The 15,484-nt window shown below is 48.5% G+C and overlaps 1 protein-coding gene across 9 annotated transcripts in view; it reads right to left on the bottom strand.

Annotated features, from left to right (window-relative positions):
• The window catches only part of HERC2 (HECT and RLD domain containing E3 ubiquitin protein ligase 2), a 364,746-nt gene that overhangs the window by 79,995 nt on the left and 269,267 nt on the right, over nt 1–15,484 (bottom strand). For 8 of the 9 annotated variants that reach the window (XM_073541474.1, XM_073541475.1, XM_073541476.1 and 5 more), the window contains one exon: nt 12,007–12,114. The exons of the other annotated variant lie outside the window; for it this stretch is intronic. In XM_073541474.1, the coding sequence (XP_073397575.1) occupies nt 12,007–12,114 (108 nt within the window). The remainder of the gene's footprint in view (nt 1–12,006; nt 12,115–15,484) is intronic. 9 annotated transcript variants of the gene reach the window in all.

The following is a 15,484-nucleotide window of genomic DNA, read 5'->3' as shown; positions in this document are numbered from 1 at the left end:
GGGTAGATCTATGAGATCTGGCTCCCCTAGATCCAGAAGCCCTAGACCTAGGTTTTCAAGAGCGGATACGTCTGTATGAGACCTGGGAGCCTCTGTCTCCTCGCGGGGACTGACATGATCTGGAAGAGAAAGTAGAGGAGGACCAACCGGAATTGTTGCGAGAAGATCGAAGACGCGTCGGCTGTTGGTTGCGAAACGGCCGAACAGCCCTTGTGTTGAGGAAGAAAATTACTTTTCCCTCCGGTAGTATCAGAAAAGAGCTAGTCCAGTTTCTCCCCAAAAGGATGACTCATTTGAAAAGAGAGAGAAGACAATGCTCTTTTAGATGTGGCATTTGTCCGCCAGCCGCGGAGCCATAGGGCTCTTGTAATGGAGGTCGCATTAGCGGCAGTTTGAGCCGCGCAGTTGGCGGCATCACCAGAAGCGTCTACTACAAAGTCAACTGCGTGAACTATCTGCCTGGTGACAGTGGATGCCTCCGGAGTAAGAATGGTGCCCTGGAGGGAAGTAATTAAGGCTTCTGCCCAAGCGGCCATTGCCTTAGAGACCAAAATGCAGCGAAAGAAGGCAAGATAGTCAATGTGACAATTGGATGAGTTTATGACGGAGGAACCCTCAGAAACAGATAGGAGCGTTTTAGAAGCAAGATGCGATACAGGAGGGTCCACCGGAGGGGACTGTAACCAATCCTTCATTAGGTCTGAATCAATAGGATATTTAGCCTGAGTAAACTGTTGCCTTGAGAACCATTTGTGTGGCCGGTCCCTATGTTTCTGGACGGCTGGTAAACAACCTACGCACACGCTTGGTTTTCTTAATGAGAGAGCGTGTGCTGGAGCATGAATATTTTCCTCATCCAACTTCAGAATCCTGTTGATAATAATAATAATAATAATCTTTATTTATATAGCTCCAACATATTCCGCAGCACTTTACAGTTTAACAGTTTCAAAACACAAGTCATAAGTAACAACGCTAACAATACAATAATTAAAGCAAAATAAGACGAAATAAGACGACCCTGCTCGTGAGAGCTTACAATCTACAATCTGTTGACTGATTCTATAAGAGAATCAAGCGACTCCTGACCAGATGGGGGATTCTGAGGGGATGACGAGTCAGATTCGAATTCAGAGTCGTGTTCGCTGTGAACCTCAGAAAAAGGCGAGCGAGAGACAGGAGGCACCGATGCTGAGGCGCGAACGTGACTAGGGGACGCGTCATGGGTCAGCTTTCCAGAGCCCTGACCATCCCTTGAACGAGGATGGCCCCTGCTGGTAGTTCTGACTTAGAGTCCTCCCTGAGGGAGAATATAGCCTGGGTCAGAGACTTCACCGACCGTGAGAGGGACGCGGCCCCCTTAAGAGTACTAAGCGCAGAAGGTCCGTCAGCAGTGCAGCGAGGGGCGTTGGAGCGCAGGTCGGGGCGCAGGCCGGGTCACAGTCCGTGTATAACGGATTAGTCTGTCCACTGGGTAATGCAGACTTGCAAATTGTGCACATGGTATGAAAACGCAGTGTGCTTATTAACCGCCTGTTTAGCATCCTTAGATTGAGGCATAGCGCTCCTGAAAGGGTTAACGGCAGAGTCTGTCTGCAGCTACAGAGAATGTACCGGGAAGGGGTTAAGCTTTAATCTGAGGGCAGATGCAGCTTACCCACGGTCCTGTGCTGTGTCCCCCAGGAGGAATAGCGGTGGTCCTGTGGTGTCACCTGGTATCCGGCTGTCCAGAGCAGGTCTAGTGCTCCTGAAGGGGTTAAAGGCCGCTGAGGGAAAAGGACATGGCCCCCGAGATTAGAATTGCATGTCTCGTAAGAGGTGAGAGGCGCCAAGAGGAGGGGGCGGCAACATTAGCGCGGGCGGCGCTAGTCAAATTGCGGCTTAGTAGGCCGGAAAAGCCAGGGACTAAATTTTTGGCCTAACTGTGGTAGGCGTCAGGGGTGGGGGCGGCGTCATTTAAATTGTGGCCTAGTAGGCCGGAAAAGCCGGGGGCTAAATTTCTGGCCTACTCGAGCGCCGAGGGCGGGGGCCCGCGATGGGGTGCCGGTGCACCGCCGCCGACGCCAAGTCAGCGCTTCTCCCGGGGGTAAGGTCCCGACCCCATACCTCCACTCCTGAGCTCAGGCAGGCCGCGCTCCGCGTTCTTCCAGCTGCAGGGTCTTCATCCTCCGGGCGATGCAGCAGAGGTGGAGGTGGTCTTAAAGGGGTACTGCTCAATTGATCCACCCTGTAGTAGGGGGATGGAGAGCTGTGGGGCTGATTCAGGGCATCAGAAAGCGCTGCTCAAGTCCTTCTCCATGCACTCCTGTGCTTCGTTCCTTTTGCGCTAGCCCTCGTATCCGTGGAGTACCAACGATAAGGGAACCGTGGTCAGAGGAATCAGCCCCATTCGTTGCAGGAAAGTGTACGTGAAGGGTTACTCCACGTGCTTGCCAGTTGTTGGTTCGGGGGAGAGCGGCCGTAGAAAGGAACCGTCGCCACCTTCACTCCGTTAATTAAAAAATAAAAATTTACAGGATATTCAAAAATAAAATAAAAACGGTGGGGTCTGAAACCAGACCCAAGTGCCTCCTACAGACACTAAGCAAGAACTGGAGAAATCCCAGCCAGCGAGAGGGTGTATACTGCAGGGGAGGAGCTAACTTTTTTTCTAGTTTACTTAGTGTCCTCCTAGTAGCAGCAGCATAACACCCACTGTCTGTGTCCCCCAATGAGGCGTAGGAGAAAACTTGTTTTTTCTTATCTTTCAGTTTAGATCGGGGGCTTATCTACAACATTCTAGAATGCTGTAGATAAGCCCCGCAAGGCAGTGGCTGCAGCTTATAGCTGAAAAGCGAGGTGACAGGTTCACTTTAAGTCACATGCTGTCCATTTCCTTGTGATCCTCCTTGAGATGGTTATACTCATGCTTAATTAAACTGATAGGACAGGCACACACCTGTCTATACAAGATCTCACAGCTCACAGTGCATGTCAGATCATATGAGAATCCTGAGGTCAAAAGGAAATCAGAAGACCTGGACATCCAGTCAAACTGAGCAATCGTGGGAGAAGAGCGTTAGTGAGAGAGGAGAAGAAAAACCACAAGATCACGGTGACTGAGCTCCACAGATGCAGTAGGGAGATGGGAGAAAGTTCCACAAAGTCAACTATCACTGCAGTCCTCCACCAGTTGGGCCTTTATGGCAGAGTGGACTCTCCTCAGCGCCAGACATATAACATAATCCTTTAATCGTCCCACCATGGGGAAATTCAGAAAAAAGACAGAGTTTGCTAAAAAAAAAATACACATGAAGGACTCCCAGACTATGAGATATAAGATTCAAAGGTCTGATGAGACGAAGATAGAACTTTTTGGTGATAATTCTAAGCGGTATGTGTGGAGAAAACCAGGCACTGCTCATCACCTGTCCAATACAATCCCAACAATGAAACATGGTGGTGGCAGCATCTTGCTATGGGGGTGTTTCTCAGCTGCAGAGACAGGACAACTGGTTGCCATTTAAGGAAACATGAATGCGGCCAAGTATAGAGATATCCTGGATGAAAACCTCTTCCAGAGTGCTCTGGACCTCAGACCTGGCAGAAGGTTCACCTTCCAAGAAGACAATGACCCTAAGCACACTGCTAAAATAATAAAGGAGTGGCTTCAGAACGACTCTGTGACCATTCATGACTGGCCCAGCCAAAGCCCGGACCTAAACCCAATTGAGCATCTCTGGAGAGACCTGAAAATTGCTGTTCACCATCAAACCTGATGGAACTGGAGAGGATCTGCAAGGAGGAATGGCAGAGGACCCCCAAATCCAGGTGTGAAAAACTTGTGGCATCATTACCAAGACGACTCATGGCTGTATTAGCTCAAAAGGGTGTTTCTACTCAATACTGAGCAAAGGGTCTAAATACTTATGACCATGTGATATTTCAGTTTTTCTTTTTTTAATAAATTTGCAAAAATGTATACTTTTCTGTTTTTTTTCAGTCCAGTCAAGATGGGGTGCAGAGTGTACAGTAATGAGAAAAAATGAACTTTTTTGAATTTAGCAAATGGTTGCAATGAAACAGAGTGAAACATTTAAAGGGGTCTGAATACTTTCCATAACCACTGTCTATGGCCAATGCAATACTTTTATATTAAAAAAAGCATCAGGCAATGTAAGAAACTCATCAAGAGTATACAGGCAAAGAATGATTATCTGTCCAACGCGCTGATCTAACTTTATTAACTTAAATCATACTAATTATGTATGATTAGTCGGGCACACCCTAAAGTCATGGAATTATTTACCAATATTTCACCACATATCGGACATATTGGTTAATTATACCCTTTCAAAGGTTTATTGGCAAAAAGTGTAGATTTGAGAATCATTCATGCATCGTTTTATAGCATTGCAAGAAGACAAATGAAAAAAGATTTGTGTGTACTCACCGTAAAATCTATTTCTCTTAGCCTCTAATTGGGGGACACAGAACCATGGGTGTTATGCTGCTGTCCACTAGGAGGCGACACTATGCATAATATGAAAAAGATTAACTATGGCTCCTCCTCTGCAGTATACACCCCTGGACGGTGTCAGCCTTCTCCAGTTTTGTGCAAAAGCATTAGGAGGAACGTAACAAACAACATAACCATGCCTGTAAGAAGGCTGCTATGTACGAGCTCAAAGAACAATATGAGAACTCAACCGTAACAACGGCCCATAAGGGCAACAGGGTGGGAGCTGTGTTCCCCAATTAGAGGCTAAGAGAAAGAGATTTTACAGTGAGTACACAAAAATCTCCTTTACTCTGTCGCCTCATTGGGGGACACAGAACCATGGGACGTCCCAAAGCAGTCCCTGGGTGGGAAGCAATGGACGAATATTGTGCTAGCAGGTCCCTAAACTTGGGGCACTGCAGTCTACAGAACCCATCTACCCAGGTTCGCATCCGCTGAGGACTGGGTATGAACACTGTAGTGTTTCGCAAACGTTTGTAGGCTAGTCCAAGTGGCCGCCTTACACACTTGTGCCGAATGGCCCAGGAGGCCCCTACTGCCCGCGTAGAGTGTGCCGTGATACTGGCAGAAGAGGAGAATTGTTAAGTCGGTAAGAGTCTTCTATGGTGGACTTGATCCACCGGGCAAGGGTAGCTTTGGAAGCCGGCAGACCTTTGCGAACGCCCTCCGGAAGAAGGAAAAGGGAATCAGACTTCCGGAAGGGTGCAGTCCTAGACACGTATATACGCAATGCCCTGACGAGGTCAAGCGTATGCAGAGCCTTCTCCACTCTATGAACCGAAACTGGGCAAAGGGATGGCAGAGAAATTTCCTCATTGAGGTGGAAGTTGGACACAACCTTCGGAAGGAAAGATGGTACTGTACGGAGAACCACCTTGTCCTGGTGGAAGGCTAAGAAAGGCCGTCTGCAGGAGAGTGCTGACAATTGAGACACCCTGCGCTGCGAGGTGATTGCCACCAGAAAAACCACCTTCTGCGACAGAATGCGGAGTGGGACTTCCTTAAGGGGTTCGAAAGGTGGTGCCTGCAATGCTGTCAGGACCAGGTTGAGGTCCCACGTTTCCAGTGGACGTCTGTAGGGGGGAACTAATTGGGAAACACCCTGGAAAAAAGTCCTTACTTGCGGCTTGTTAGCAATACGCCTTTGGAAAAGCACTGAAAGCGCTGACACCGGGCTTTTAAGCGAGCCTAGGGATAACCTGGCGTCCAGGCCCAATTGAAGAAAACCGAGTACCTTCGGGAGGGAATAAGGGAGTGGGACCTGTCCGCGAGATTCGCACCAGGCAAAGAAAGCTCTCCAGGTACGGTAATAAATCTTGGCGGAGGCTGGCTTCCTTGCCCTGATCATGGTCGTAATGACATCCGGTGAGAGCCCTGCCTGGGTTAGAACCCAGGTTTCAAGGGCCACGCCGTCAAATTGAGAGCCCCTGAGTTCTGATGGTAGAACGGACCTTGTGACAGAAGGTCGTGACGGACGGGGAGACGCCAGGGGGCGTCTGTTGTAAGTTGTACGACGTCGGCGTACCATGTACGTCTGGGCCAGTCTGGCGCGATCAGGATAGTTGGAACTCCATCTTGTTTGATCTTCCTCACGACTCTGGATATCAGGGGAAGAGGTGGAAAAATGTACAGAAGCTGGAACTGAGTGCAGTCCTGAACTAGGGCATCTGCTCCGAGCGACCGCGGATTGCGTGTCCTGGCCATGAAATTGGGGACCTTTGCATTGAGTGGGATGCCATTAGGCCCACGTCCGGGGTCCTCCAGCGATGGCAGATCTGGCGAAAAATTTCGGGGTGGAGAGACCACTCCCCCGAGTCCATTCCTTGCCTGCTGAGGAAGTTGGCTTCCCAGTTGTCCACACCCGGGATGTGGACCGCAGAGAGTACCGACCTCGTGTCTTCCGCCCATTGGAGGATATGTGCCACTTCTCTCATTGCCTGTGTACTGTGGGTCCCGCCTTGGTGATTTACATATGCCACCGCCGTGGCATTGTCCGACTGTACTCTGATATGAGAGGCTGCCAGTAATTGACGAAAAGCTCTCAATGCCAGGAAGATGGCCCGAATTTCCAGGATGTTGATGGGCATGTTCGCTTCCACTGGTGACCACTTGCCCTGTGCTTTGTGATGTAGGTGCACTGCACCCCAACCTGTCAGGCTCGCGTCAGTGGTCAGGACCTTCCATTGACCTGGGAAAAAGGATTTTCCCGCTGCAAGTGAGGTTGGCTTGAGCCACCAGAGTAGGGACCTCCTGGTTCCCGATGTGAGCCGGAACTCCCTGTCGAGGGAGAAAGGATTCCTGTCCTATGACTTTAGGATGGCTAGTTGAAGAGGCCTGAGGTGAAACTGGGCAAATGGGACCGCCTCCATTGCTGCTGCCATCCTGCCGAGTACTCTCATGGCAAACCGGAGAGATCGGGGAGGATTGCGGAGGAGTATGCGAACTTCCAGATGGAGAGCCAGTGCCTTGTCCTTGGGAAAGAGCACCAGATCCCTGGAGGTGTAGAATAGCATCCCCAGGAAGATCAGGGACTGACTTGGGGTAGTCGATGACTTTTGCAAGTTGACTAACCAGCCCAAGCGACTCAGTCGATTGTGGTTGAGATGCTGACCTCGCAGTCCTTGAAGGTGGAAGCCTTGATGAGAAGGTCGTACAGGTATGGAACAACTACAATGCCTCTGGAGTGTAGAACGTCCATGGTGGCTGCCATGATCTTGGTAAACGTTCTGGGAGCCGTGGCAAGTCCGAACGGGAGAGCCACGAACTGGTAGTGGTCCTGATTGATCGCGAACCTGAGAAATCTTTGATGGGCGGGAGCAATTGGTATATGCAGGTATGCATCTTGTATGTCTATGGAGGCAAGATATTCTCCCTGCTCCATAGACGCAATGATGGACCGAAGGGACTCCATTCGAAAATGACGAACCCGTACATATTTGTTGAGTTGTTTTAGGTCTAGTACGGGCCGGACGCTGCCTCCTTTCTTGGGGACTATGAATAGATTGGAGTAGAACCCTCGGAAGCGTTCGGCCGCGGGAACCAATACTACGACTCCTGCTTGAAGGAGAGAGGAGACCGCTTGGTGGAAGGCACAAGCCTTGTCTGACGGTTTCGGTGGAACAAAGAAGAAGAACCGGTTCGGTGGGCTGGAAGTGAACTCTATCTTGTATCCGGAAGACACCATTTCCCTGACCCACCTGTCTTCTGTAATAGGCAGCCAGACTTGCTGAAAGAGTAGAAGTCGTCCGCCTACTGGTGGGGTGTTCGTGAGTCATGATGAGGTGAAATTCTGAGGTTTTCCTCCTTTGGGCTTCGCCTGGCCTGCTTTCGACTGTCAGGTCCTGTCCGGCCTCTGCGTCGCCCGTGGGTTGTCCCTGTGTGGAGAGCGGTTACGATTTTGTGCTGGGCGCGAGACGGACCAGCCCGAAGAATTCCGAAAGGATCGGAATCGAGTTTGGTTGCGCCGTTTAAACGTGCGTTTAGGTTTTAGTTGAAGGAGAGAGGTACTCTTACCCCCCAGTGGCGTTGGATATCATTGTGTCCAACTTTTCACCGAAAAGCCGTCCACTGAGGTACGGGAGATGCGTGAGGGACTTCTTTGAGGCGGCATCCGCTTTCCATTCCCGCAGCCAGAGGATACGCCGAATTGTGATGGCGTTTGCGGCTATCCCCGCTACACCTCTTGCGGAGTCAAGGGCTGCATGAAGCATGTAGTCTGCTACTACTGCTATTTGAACCGCTTGGTCCGACAGCTCAGGATTTGAAGTTTGGAGGCCATCTTGCAATGTTTTGACCCAAGCCAGAATGGCCTTGGCCGCCCAAACTGAAGCGAACGCGGGGGCCAGGGAGGCCCCTGCCGCTTCGAAAACTGAACGAGCCATGCGTTCTACCTGTCGGTCTGCTGCGTCCCTGAGGTTGAGCTATCTGGCAGTGAAAGGAGGGTCTATGCTGCTAGTCTAGAGACTGGGGGGTCCACTTCGGGTGGACCTGTCCACTGCTTGGTGTCCTTTTGTGGGAAGGGGTACCTAGCCTCCAAATATTTGCGATTGGTGAATTTTTTCTCAGGCTGCGAAAACTGCTTAGTAAAGATCGTCTGAAATTCCAGATGGTTAGTGAAAACCTTAGGTGGTTTCAGAACACCTTCAAAGCAAATCTTGTGTTCTGGGACTTCCGGGGTTGGATCGGAAATGTCCAGCAACTGATGGATGGAAGAGATTATGTCCTCAACTAGCACTGTATTGCTAGGGGGACAAGGGACCAGAGACCTCTCCGTCTCATTGTCTGAGTCGGAGTCACAGATGCCTTCCGAATCCTGCGTATCGCTCAAGCGTTCCCTGGTGGGTGAGCTGGGGCGGAGATCTTCTTGCGGAGATCTGCGTTGTCTGTCTCTGGTAGGGGATGATCTAGGCGACCTGGAACTACTGTGTCTCTCCCTGGAGGGGGATGAACGTGTGCTATGGGATGCCGCAGAAGAACACGACGTGTGGGTCCGCTTACATAGTAACATAGTAATTAAGGTTGAAGGGAGACTAAGTCCATCTAGTTCAACCCATATCCTATCTTGCCCTAACATGTTGATCCAGAGGAAGGCAAAAAAAAAACCCATGTGGCAAACAGTAAGCTTCACATTGGGGGAAAAAATTCCTTCCCGACTCCACATACGGCAATCAGACTAGCTCCCTGGATCAACGCAATATTAAGGAAACTAGTGTATATACCCTGTAATATTATACTTTTCAAGAAAGGCATCCAGTCCCTTCTTAAATTTTAGTAGGGAATCACTCATTACAACATCATATGGCAGAGAGTTCCATAGTCTCACTGCTCTTACAGTAAAGAATCCGCGTCTGTGAGTATGCTTAAACCTTCTTTCCTCCAGACATAGCGGATGCCCCCTTGTCCCCGTCGCAGGTCTAAGAGTAAAAAGATCATTACGTCTGGGAGAGCCAGAAACGGCCTGTCCCTCAGTGGAGCTGTCCCTTTGCTGGGTAACGCTCATAGCCGAGACATGACCCTGCAGAGCCTGGAGTAATGTGGTGGTTAGGTTATCTATGAACTGTGTCATAGACTGCGACATCTGGGTAGCCCATTCCGGCGTGGTAGCGGCCGCTGAAGCAATGGTAGGTGCTTCCTGGGGCTCTGACCCAGTATTTTGGATACAATCTCTGCAGTGCGGGTACGTGCTGCCACTGGGGAGAGTGGTTTTGCAGGCTGTGCAGAAAGCATAAAAGCAGTACTGCCTGGTTATCTTCCTTGAGCCCAGCATAGTGCACACAGGCTGCCTAGCAGAGGACCGTACTGGGGTGGCTATGCAGAGGAAAACTATAGGAAAGCCTTCTAGGTAATATGGATTCACAGCCGAGTAAAGAGAACCCAACTGTGATCTTACCCCACCAGTGTGCCCCTAGGTTCAGCGCCAACAATTCACAGTCCTGTGCCCCCCGGAGACTGCTGGCGTTGCTGCTGATGTCCCAGGCGGCGTCTGCTGCAGCGAAGATGGCCGCCGAGAAGACGAGGAGGAAGAAGAAGGGGGCGGAGAGCTGAAAAGAGCGCGCAGGGCTATGTAAAAACGCGCCCTTTCTGCCTCGATCCGCCCCTTCTATGACACTGTGGAGTGTCATATTTGTCATCCGGGGGGCGGAGAGGAGCCGGCGACCTCAGCTAGGCCGAAGCCGCGCCCTAAATTAGATATCTATGCCCAGAAAGGGCTCCAGGCCGGCGCGGTAGTCCGGGAGGGGGTCGGATTTTAACCAGACCCCCCGGATTGAGAGGCAGGCTAGCGGTGGGCCACAATCTGAAGCGGGGCCCTGTGATGGGTCCCCCTGAGGAACTATAGACTGATGCTGCCGCAGAGACAGGGGCTCAGGGAGCCCTGTGTTTGCATGTGCTATGCCTGCCCGCACTCCCCAGGGCCCCGACAGGAGCCCGCAGCTGGCTGGGGTCCCTGGATACTGTGCAGGTTGCCATGGAACAGACCCTACCTGAGGCGTCTCAACCTAATACCCCCAGAGGGGGATGAGGGAGGTTGCTGCTGTCACCGTCAGGTGGCTTCTTCCTCGCCTCGACCTCAACCCAAGACCAAAAGGAATTGGGGAAGGAGGGGGGTCTCAACTTCGAACCAGCACCCGCAGGACTGGGGAAGGAGTGGCATGGGGAACCGCCATCTCAACTTCAACTGGGCACCCCATAATAGGGGGCCGAGGAAGGAGCCATGCCGGGAGTGTCACTTAGGAGACCCACTTTTCTTCATCTGTCATCCGGAAGAAAAAAACGGAAAAAAGAAAAAATTATTTAGGTGTGCCTCCTTGCGACACTAAGCAAAAACTGGAGAAGGCTGACGCCGTCCAGGGATGTATACTGCAGGAGGAGGAGCCATAGTTAATCTTTTTCAGATTATGTATAGTGTCGCCTCCTAGTGGACAGCAGCATAACAGCCATGGTTCTGTGTCCCCCAATGAGGCGACAGAGTAAGTAAAAATATTTCTCTCTCGCTTCATTGGGGGATAAAGTAACCATGTGTGTATGCTGCTGCCACTAGGAGGCTGACAATATGCAGAAAAAAAGTTAGCTCCTCCTCTGCAGTATACACCCCACGGACTGGCACTAAGTTAATCAGTTTTAGCTTAGTGTCAGGAGGAGGTGGACCTGGATCTCTCGAGACCCATATCTAGCTAATGTGCGTCATTTCTTTTCAGGTTTCAAGAGAGATCCAGTGTGAATAGTCACTACTGTACTCCCATGCAGAGACTATGAGTACGGCGTGTACGGCCATCCCGTATCCTCATAAGTCTGTTCGGCAAGACCCCAACCCACAACACAGAAGCGTGTTCAGGTGATCCAGACCCGGTCCTGCCTCGGTCCCCGTACCCACTCGCCCACCAGAGCCTGTCGGTTTGAGGACACGTACACGTCCCGCAACACGAATTCCGGACGTCCGACCTTCATGGAGTTTTTCTGCTGTTTCCCTCCATAGGGACTGCTTTGGGATGTCCAATAGTTCCGGTGTCCCCCAATGAGGCGATAGAGAAAACAGGATTTTTGGTTGCTTATTGTAAAATCTGTTTCTCGGAGCCTTCATTGGGGGACACAGCACCCTCCCATGTTTTACAATTCCTGTTCTTTCTTCGGTGTGTTATGGTTACAGTTGAGTTGTCTGTTTGTTCTCTATTCTGTTGCTTCTCCTACTGCTTTCTCACTAACTGATTAATTTAGTGCCAGTTGGTGGAGTGTATACTGCAGTGGAGGAGCTAACTTTATTTTTGTGCATAGCGTCAGCCTCTAAGTGGCAGCAGCATACACCCATGGTTCCTGTGTCCCCAAATGAAGGTTCCGATAAACAGATTTTACGGTAAGCAACCAAAAATCCTGTCATATACACCTACATATTGCCTTAGACCTGGCAAACTTGAATCACACTAATTATATGCATTTATGGCCGACTAAAGAGCAGATACACCAGTGCATACGGAAAAAGTGAAAAGTATTATCGACACTTTGCACATCACCTGATCGGACTGAAACTATCCTGTTGGCCCCATCCATTATGGTAAGTGGGTCATGTCGCCGCTCTGTAGAACACTGGCGGTCAAACTCTACTCTAAGGCCCTCAGCACCTAAACAGCCATAAAGAGAGTAACACGGTTTTAACACAATTGGTCATACAGTTATATATACACACACCATGTATGAACGGATAATAATGTTTTATATAAAATTATACAGATTCACGGGGCACACACAAAAAGAAAATATAAACTCAAAAACACGTAGGATACAAAAATGCATTAACATGAGCATAAAAAATATGAAAAAAATACTGTGAAAACAGTAATTTATCAACGCATTTGAAATTGGAAAAAAATAAAAATACTCAGATAATCTGACAATGGTTAGAAGAATAATTTAATTATAATTAAAAAAAAAAAAAAAAACAGATTTAAGCTACTATCGGTGACAGTTTACTTTTCCTTAGAATTAAGAAAATACAAACATTGTCATGATCTAAATAAATAAGTTTGGCTTTGACATTTTACTTGGGCAGTAAGAATACTATACTAGAAGCTGCTATACCTGGTATAACCACTAGGGATAAGGAGTTATCTGACCATGCTTGGGTGCCAACCGAACGTCTTCGGCGTGCTCGAATAATACGTTCAAGACCCCGCAGCTGCATGTCTCACGGCTGTTAGACAGACGCAACACATACAGGGATAGCCTGTGTGTTAGGCAATCCATGCATGTGTTGTGGCTGTCTAACAGCGCGAGACATGCAGCTGCGGGGTCTTGAACATATTTTTCAAGCATGCAGAAGATACTTGGTTGGATAACACCTTATCCAAGCACGTTCGCTCATCACTAACAACCACATCAATTGTCTGCATGCAAACCTGGGGCTCTAGTCAATACAATAAGCTTCGGTATGTGATGACAAACTGCATATTGTCAGACGTCATGTCAGCCGGTAGAGTCACCATATGTCCATCCATAGTTATGGGAGCTTACACAGCTACAAAACACAAGATCCAGACTCTGACTGAATCCATGTCTGGAGCTGCAGAGCTGTCTGCAGTGTGAAGATACACAGAACTGGCTGAAGAAATTAGCAGGGTCTGAGAGGGATGGAATGGTTTTCTTAGGATGTATTCAGATATAGCAGCATCGTCACCCAAGAACTTACATGATAGTGACCGAATGCAAGAGAGACCTGACATATGAGGAGATGGCACCAGTTGTGATCACACACAGACACTTGTACACTCTGATAGGAATGGCAAGATAGTAAAAAAATAAGGAGAGAAATGGATGAGCACCTCCTAAATCAAATAAATGTACAGGGTGCTGTTTTGCATAAACCCACCTTCTGAGGAATTCTTAACTGCATTACTGTACTATAGACTATGTTTAGAACCCTGTTTACTGCTGTGTATATTTGGGGATAATGGACTATCTCCATGCCCCCCATTTACCCAAGGCTGTTTTTAATTAGAGCTTGATCTTACAGGCCCTTTAAATTTGTATGCCCTAGGTCAAGGACCGGCAAATATACTGTAGGTTCTCATATACAGAATTTTAATTGTTGCTGGAAGATGGACTCAAACTATTTGATCAAACTGTATGCCAAGTACCTCTATTTCACAAGCGTAGTCTATATGGCAGCAGTACAGTTCAAGATTCCTATATTCAATGTTTACATTCTTAGTGCTGATCGGTTTTGTTTTCTTTTCTAACGAACATTTGGGGGTAAGTGGCTGCCTCCATGTTGCCCGAGCACTCCTCATCTTTCCAAGACTGTTTTAAATTGGGGCCGGATCCTACCTGCCCTTTAAATTTGTACGTCCAGGCGAGTTAAGCCTGGTAGAATAGGTCACCATCTACAGAGGTCGCCTTGTTGCTGGCAGATGGGCTTAAACAATTTAATCCATGTGTGTGCCAAATACCTGAGTTTAAAAAGTATAATGTATAAAGCAGTAACGCAGCCCAAACTTCATGTATTCAATGCTTACATATACCTTTGCGCACTCAAAGTGCATTTATATTTGTAGGTTAATACTAATATAGGAGATAACAAGTAGTGTTTATTGGGGGGAGCAGAACAACTTAACTGAGAAGACGACGAAAACTAAGAGTACAGAAGCACAGTATGCTTTTATACAATGGGAGACAGCAGGAGCTGGTCCATATTTGCCCTGCAGGAGAAGACCTACTTGTAGATTCTAGAGACCTCATTGAAAAGGCAAGTCTACTTTGGGAACCTCATATTTTTAGACTTCACCTACCTAAAGCCATTTCTAGCATCAGCGAAGAAGAATTGCTTCCTAAATGTCATACCGTCTTTGTTCCCCTTGTACCGTCACAATAAGAGTACTCTATGTAATGGAGAACATCTGTACGTACAATCCTCTGATTCCAGGGGCCCCAGAACATTGTGCTCCTCAGTCTAGAACATTAGGAGCTTTTTAACATTCATTCTGGAGTTAACTTCAGGTGACCAAACACTAATTTTGCACTTTGTTCCTCCGCACTGGCAGATTTATTGCTATGACAACAGTGACCTCACTTGCCCACCGCTGCTGGCTTTTTGTCACTTTTCAAGCTTTGGCGGGTGGGGAGGTTTCAAATCTGTGTTTTACTGCAATATCATAAGACAGCCTGACAACTTTTTCCCGATAACATGGATATTTCTGCTCACTTTACTCAGCAGTGAACTATAAGGTAGGACTAATGTGCCATCAGCTTTTCATACATTATGCATTTAGGGATGGATTCCACCTCCACACTTGGGCTCTGCAGCTCTAATGTGTGTAATGCTGGGAAAATCCAAAGAACTGTGACAATTACTAGAATTATATTTGGCTAATGCTATATCAAAAATAAGACATACCTTTTGCCATAAAAAAAAACAAAAAACCAACACAAATCTCAGGGCATGAGCGGAGACAATTAAATAAATTACATAGAAAGGTTTTAAACATTTCCATTTACCACTATTACACTTTGCTTTTATGCCTACAAGTATTTTGATTTCCACTTAGTGACCATTAAGTTACATTAATATGACAGCTCCAAACCCTCTAACAGAGTCTGATGTGTACCGGCAAGCTGCAAGGACACAGAGCGACAACATAACAGGAAGCTGACCGTGGATCCATGCTGAGCAGCATCAGACACTGCTGTAGGAGTACTGGCAGGTATGTCCGATTCTGAAGCACAGCCGCATTTCAGAGAGAAACACGATTGCACTGCCGCCAGGGACAGAGCCTGACACCACCTATACACATATGCAGGGAGTGACCTGTCACTCAACAGGAGTGGGCGGGGAGAAGCCACCGGGGATCTGCCTGTCCCAACTACTCACCCATGTGGCTCTATTCCCGAGGGCTTTTAAAGTAAGTATTTCTGTGAAATGCAGCAGCGTTTCAGAGTCGGCCATATTTGGCTGAGATTATGCAGCCAGTGTCGGATGCACGCTACCCGTGGATCCAG

Source organism: Dendrobates tinctorius, unplaced genomic scaffold (assembly GCF_039654945.1).
Source record: "Dendrobates tinctorius isolate UK_male_01 unplaced genomic scaffold, ASM3965494v1 ptg000121l, whole genome shotgun sequence".
Lineage (NCBI taxonomy): Eukaryota > Metazoa > Chordata > Amphibia > Anura > Dendrobatidae > Dendrobates > Dendrobates tinctorius.
This window is presented reverse-complemented; position numbering and strand designations above follow the sequence as displayed.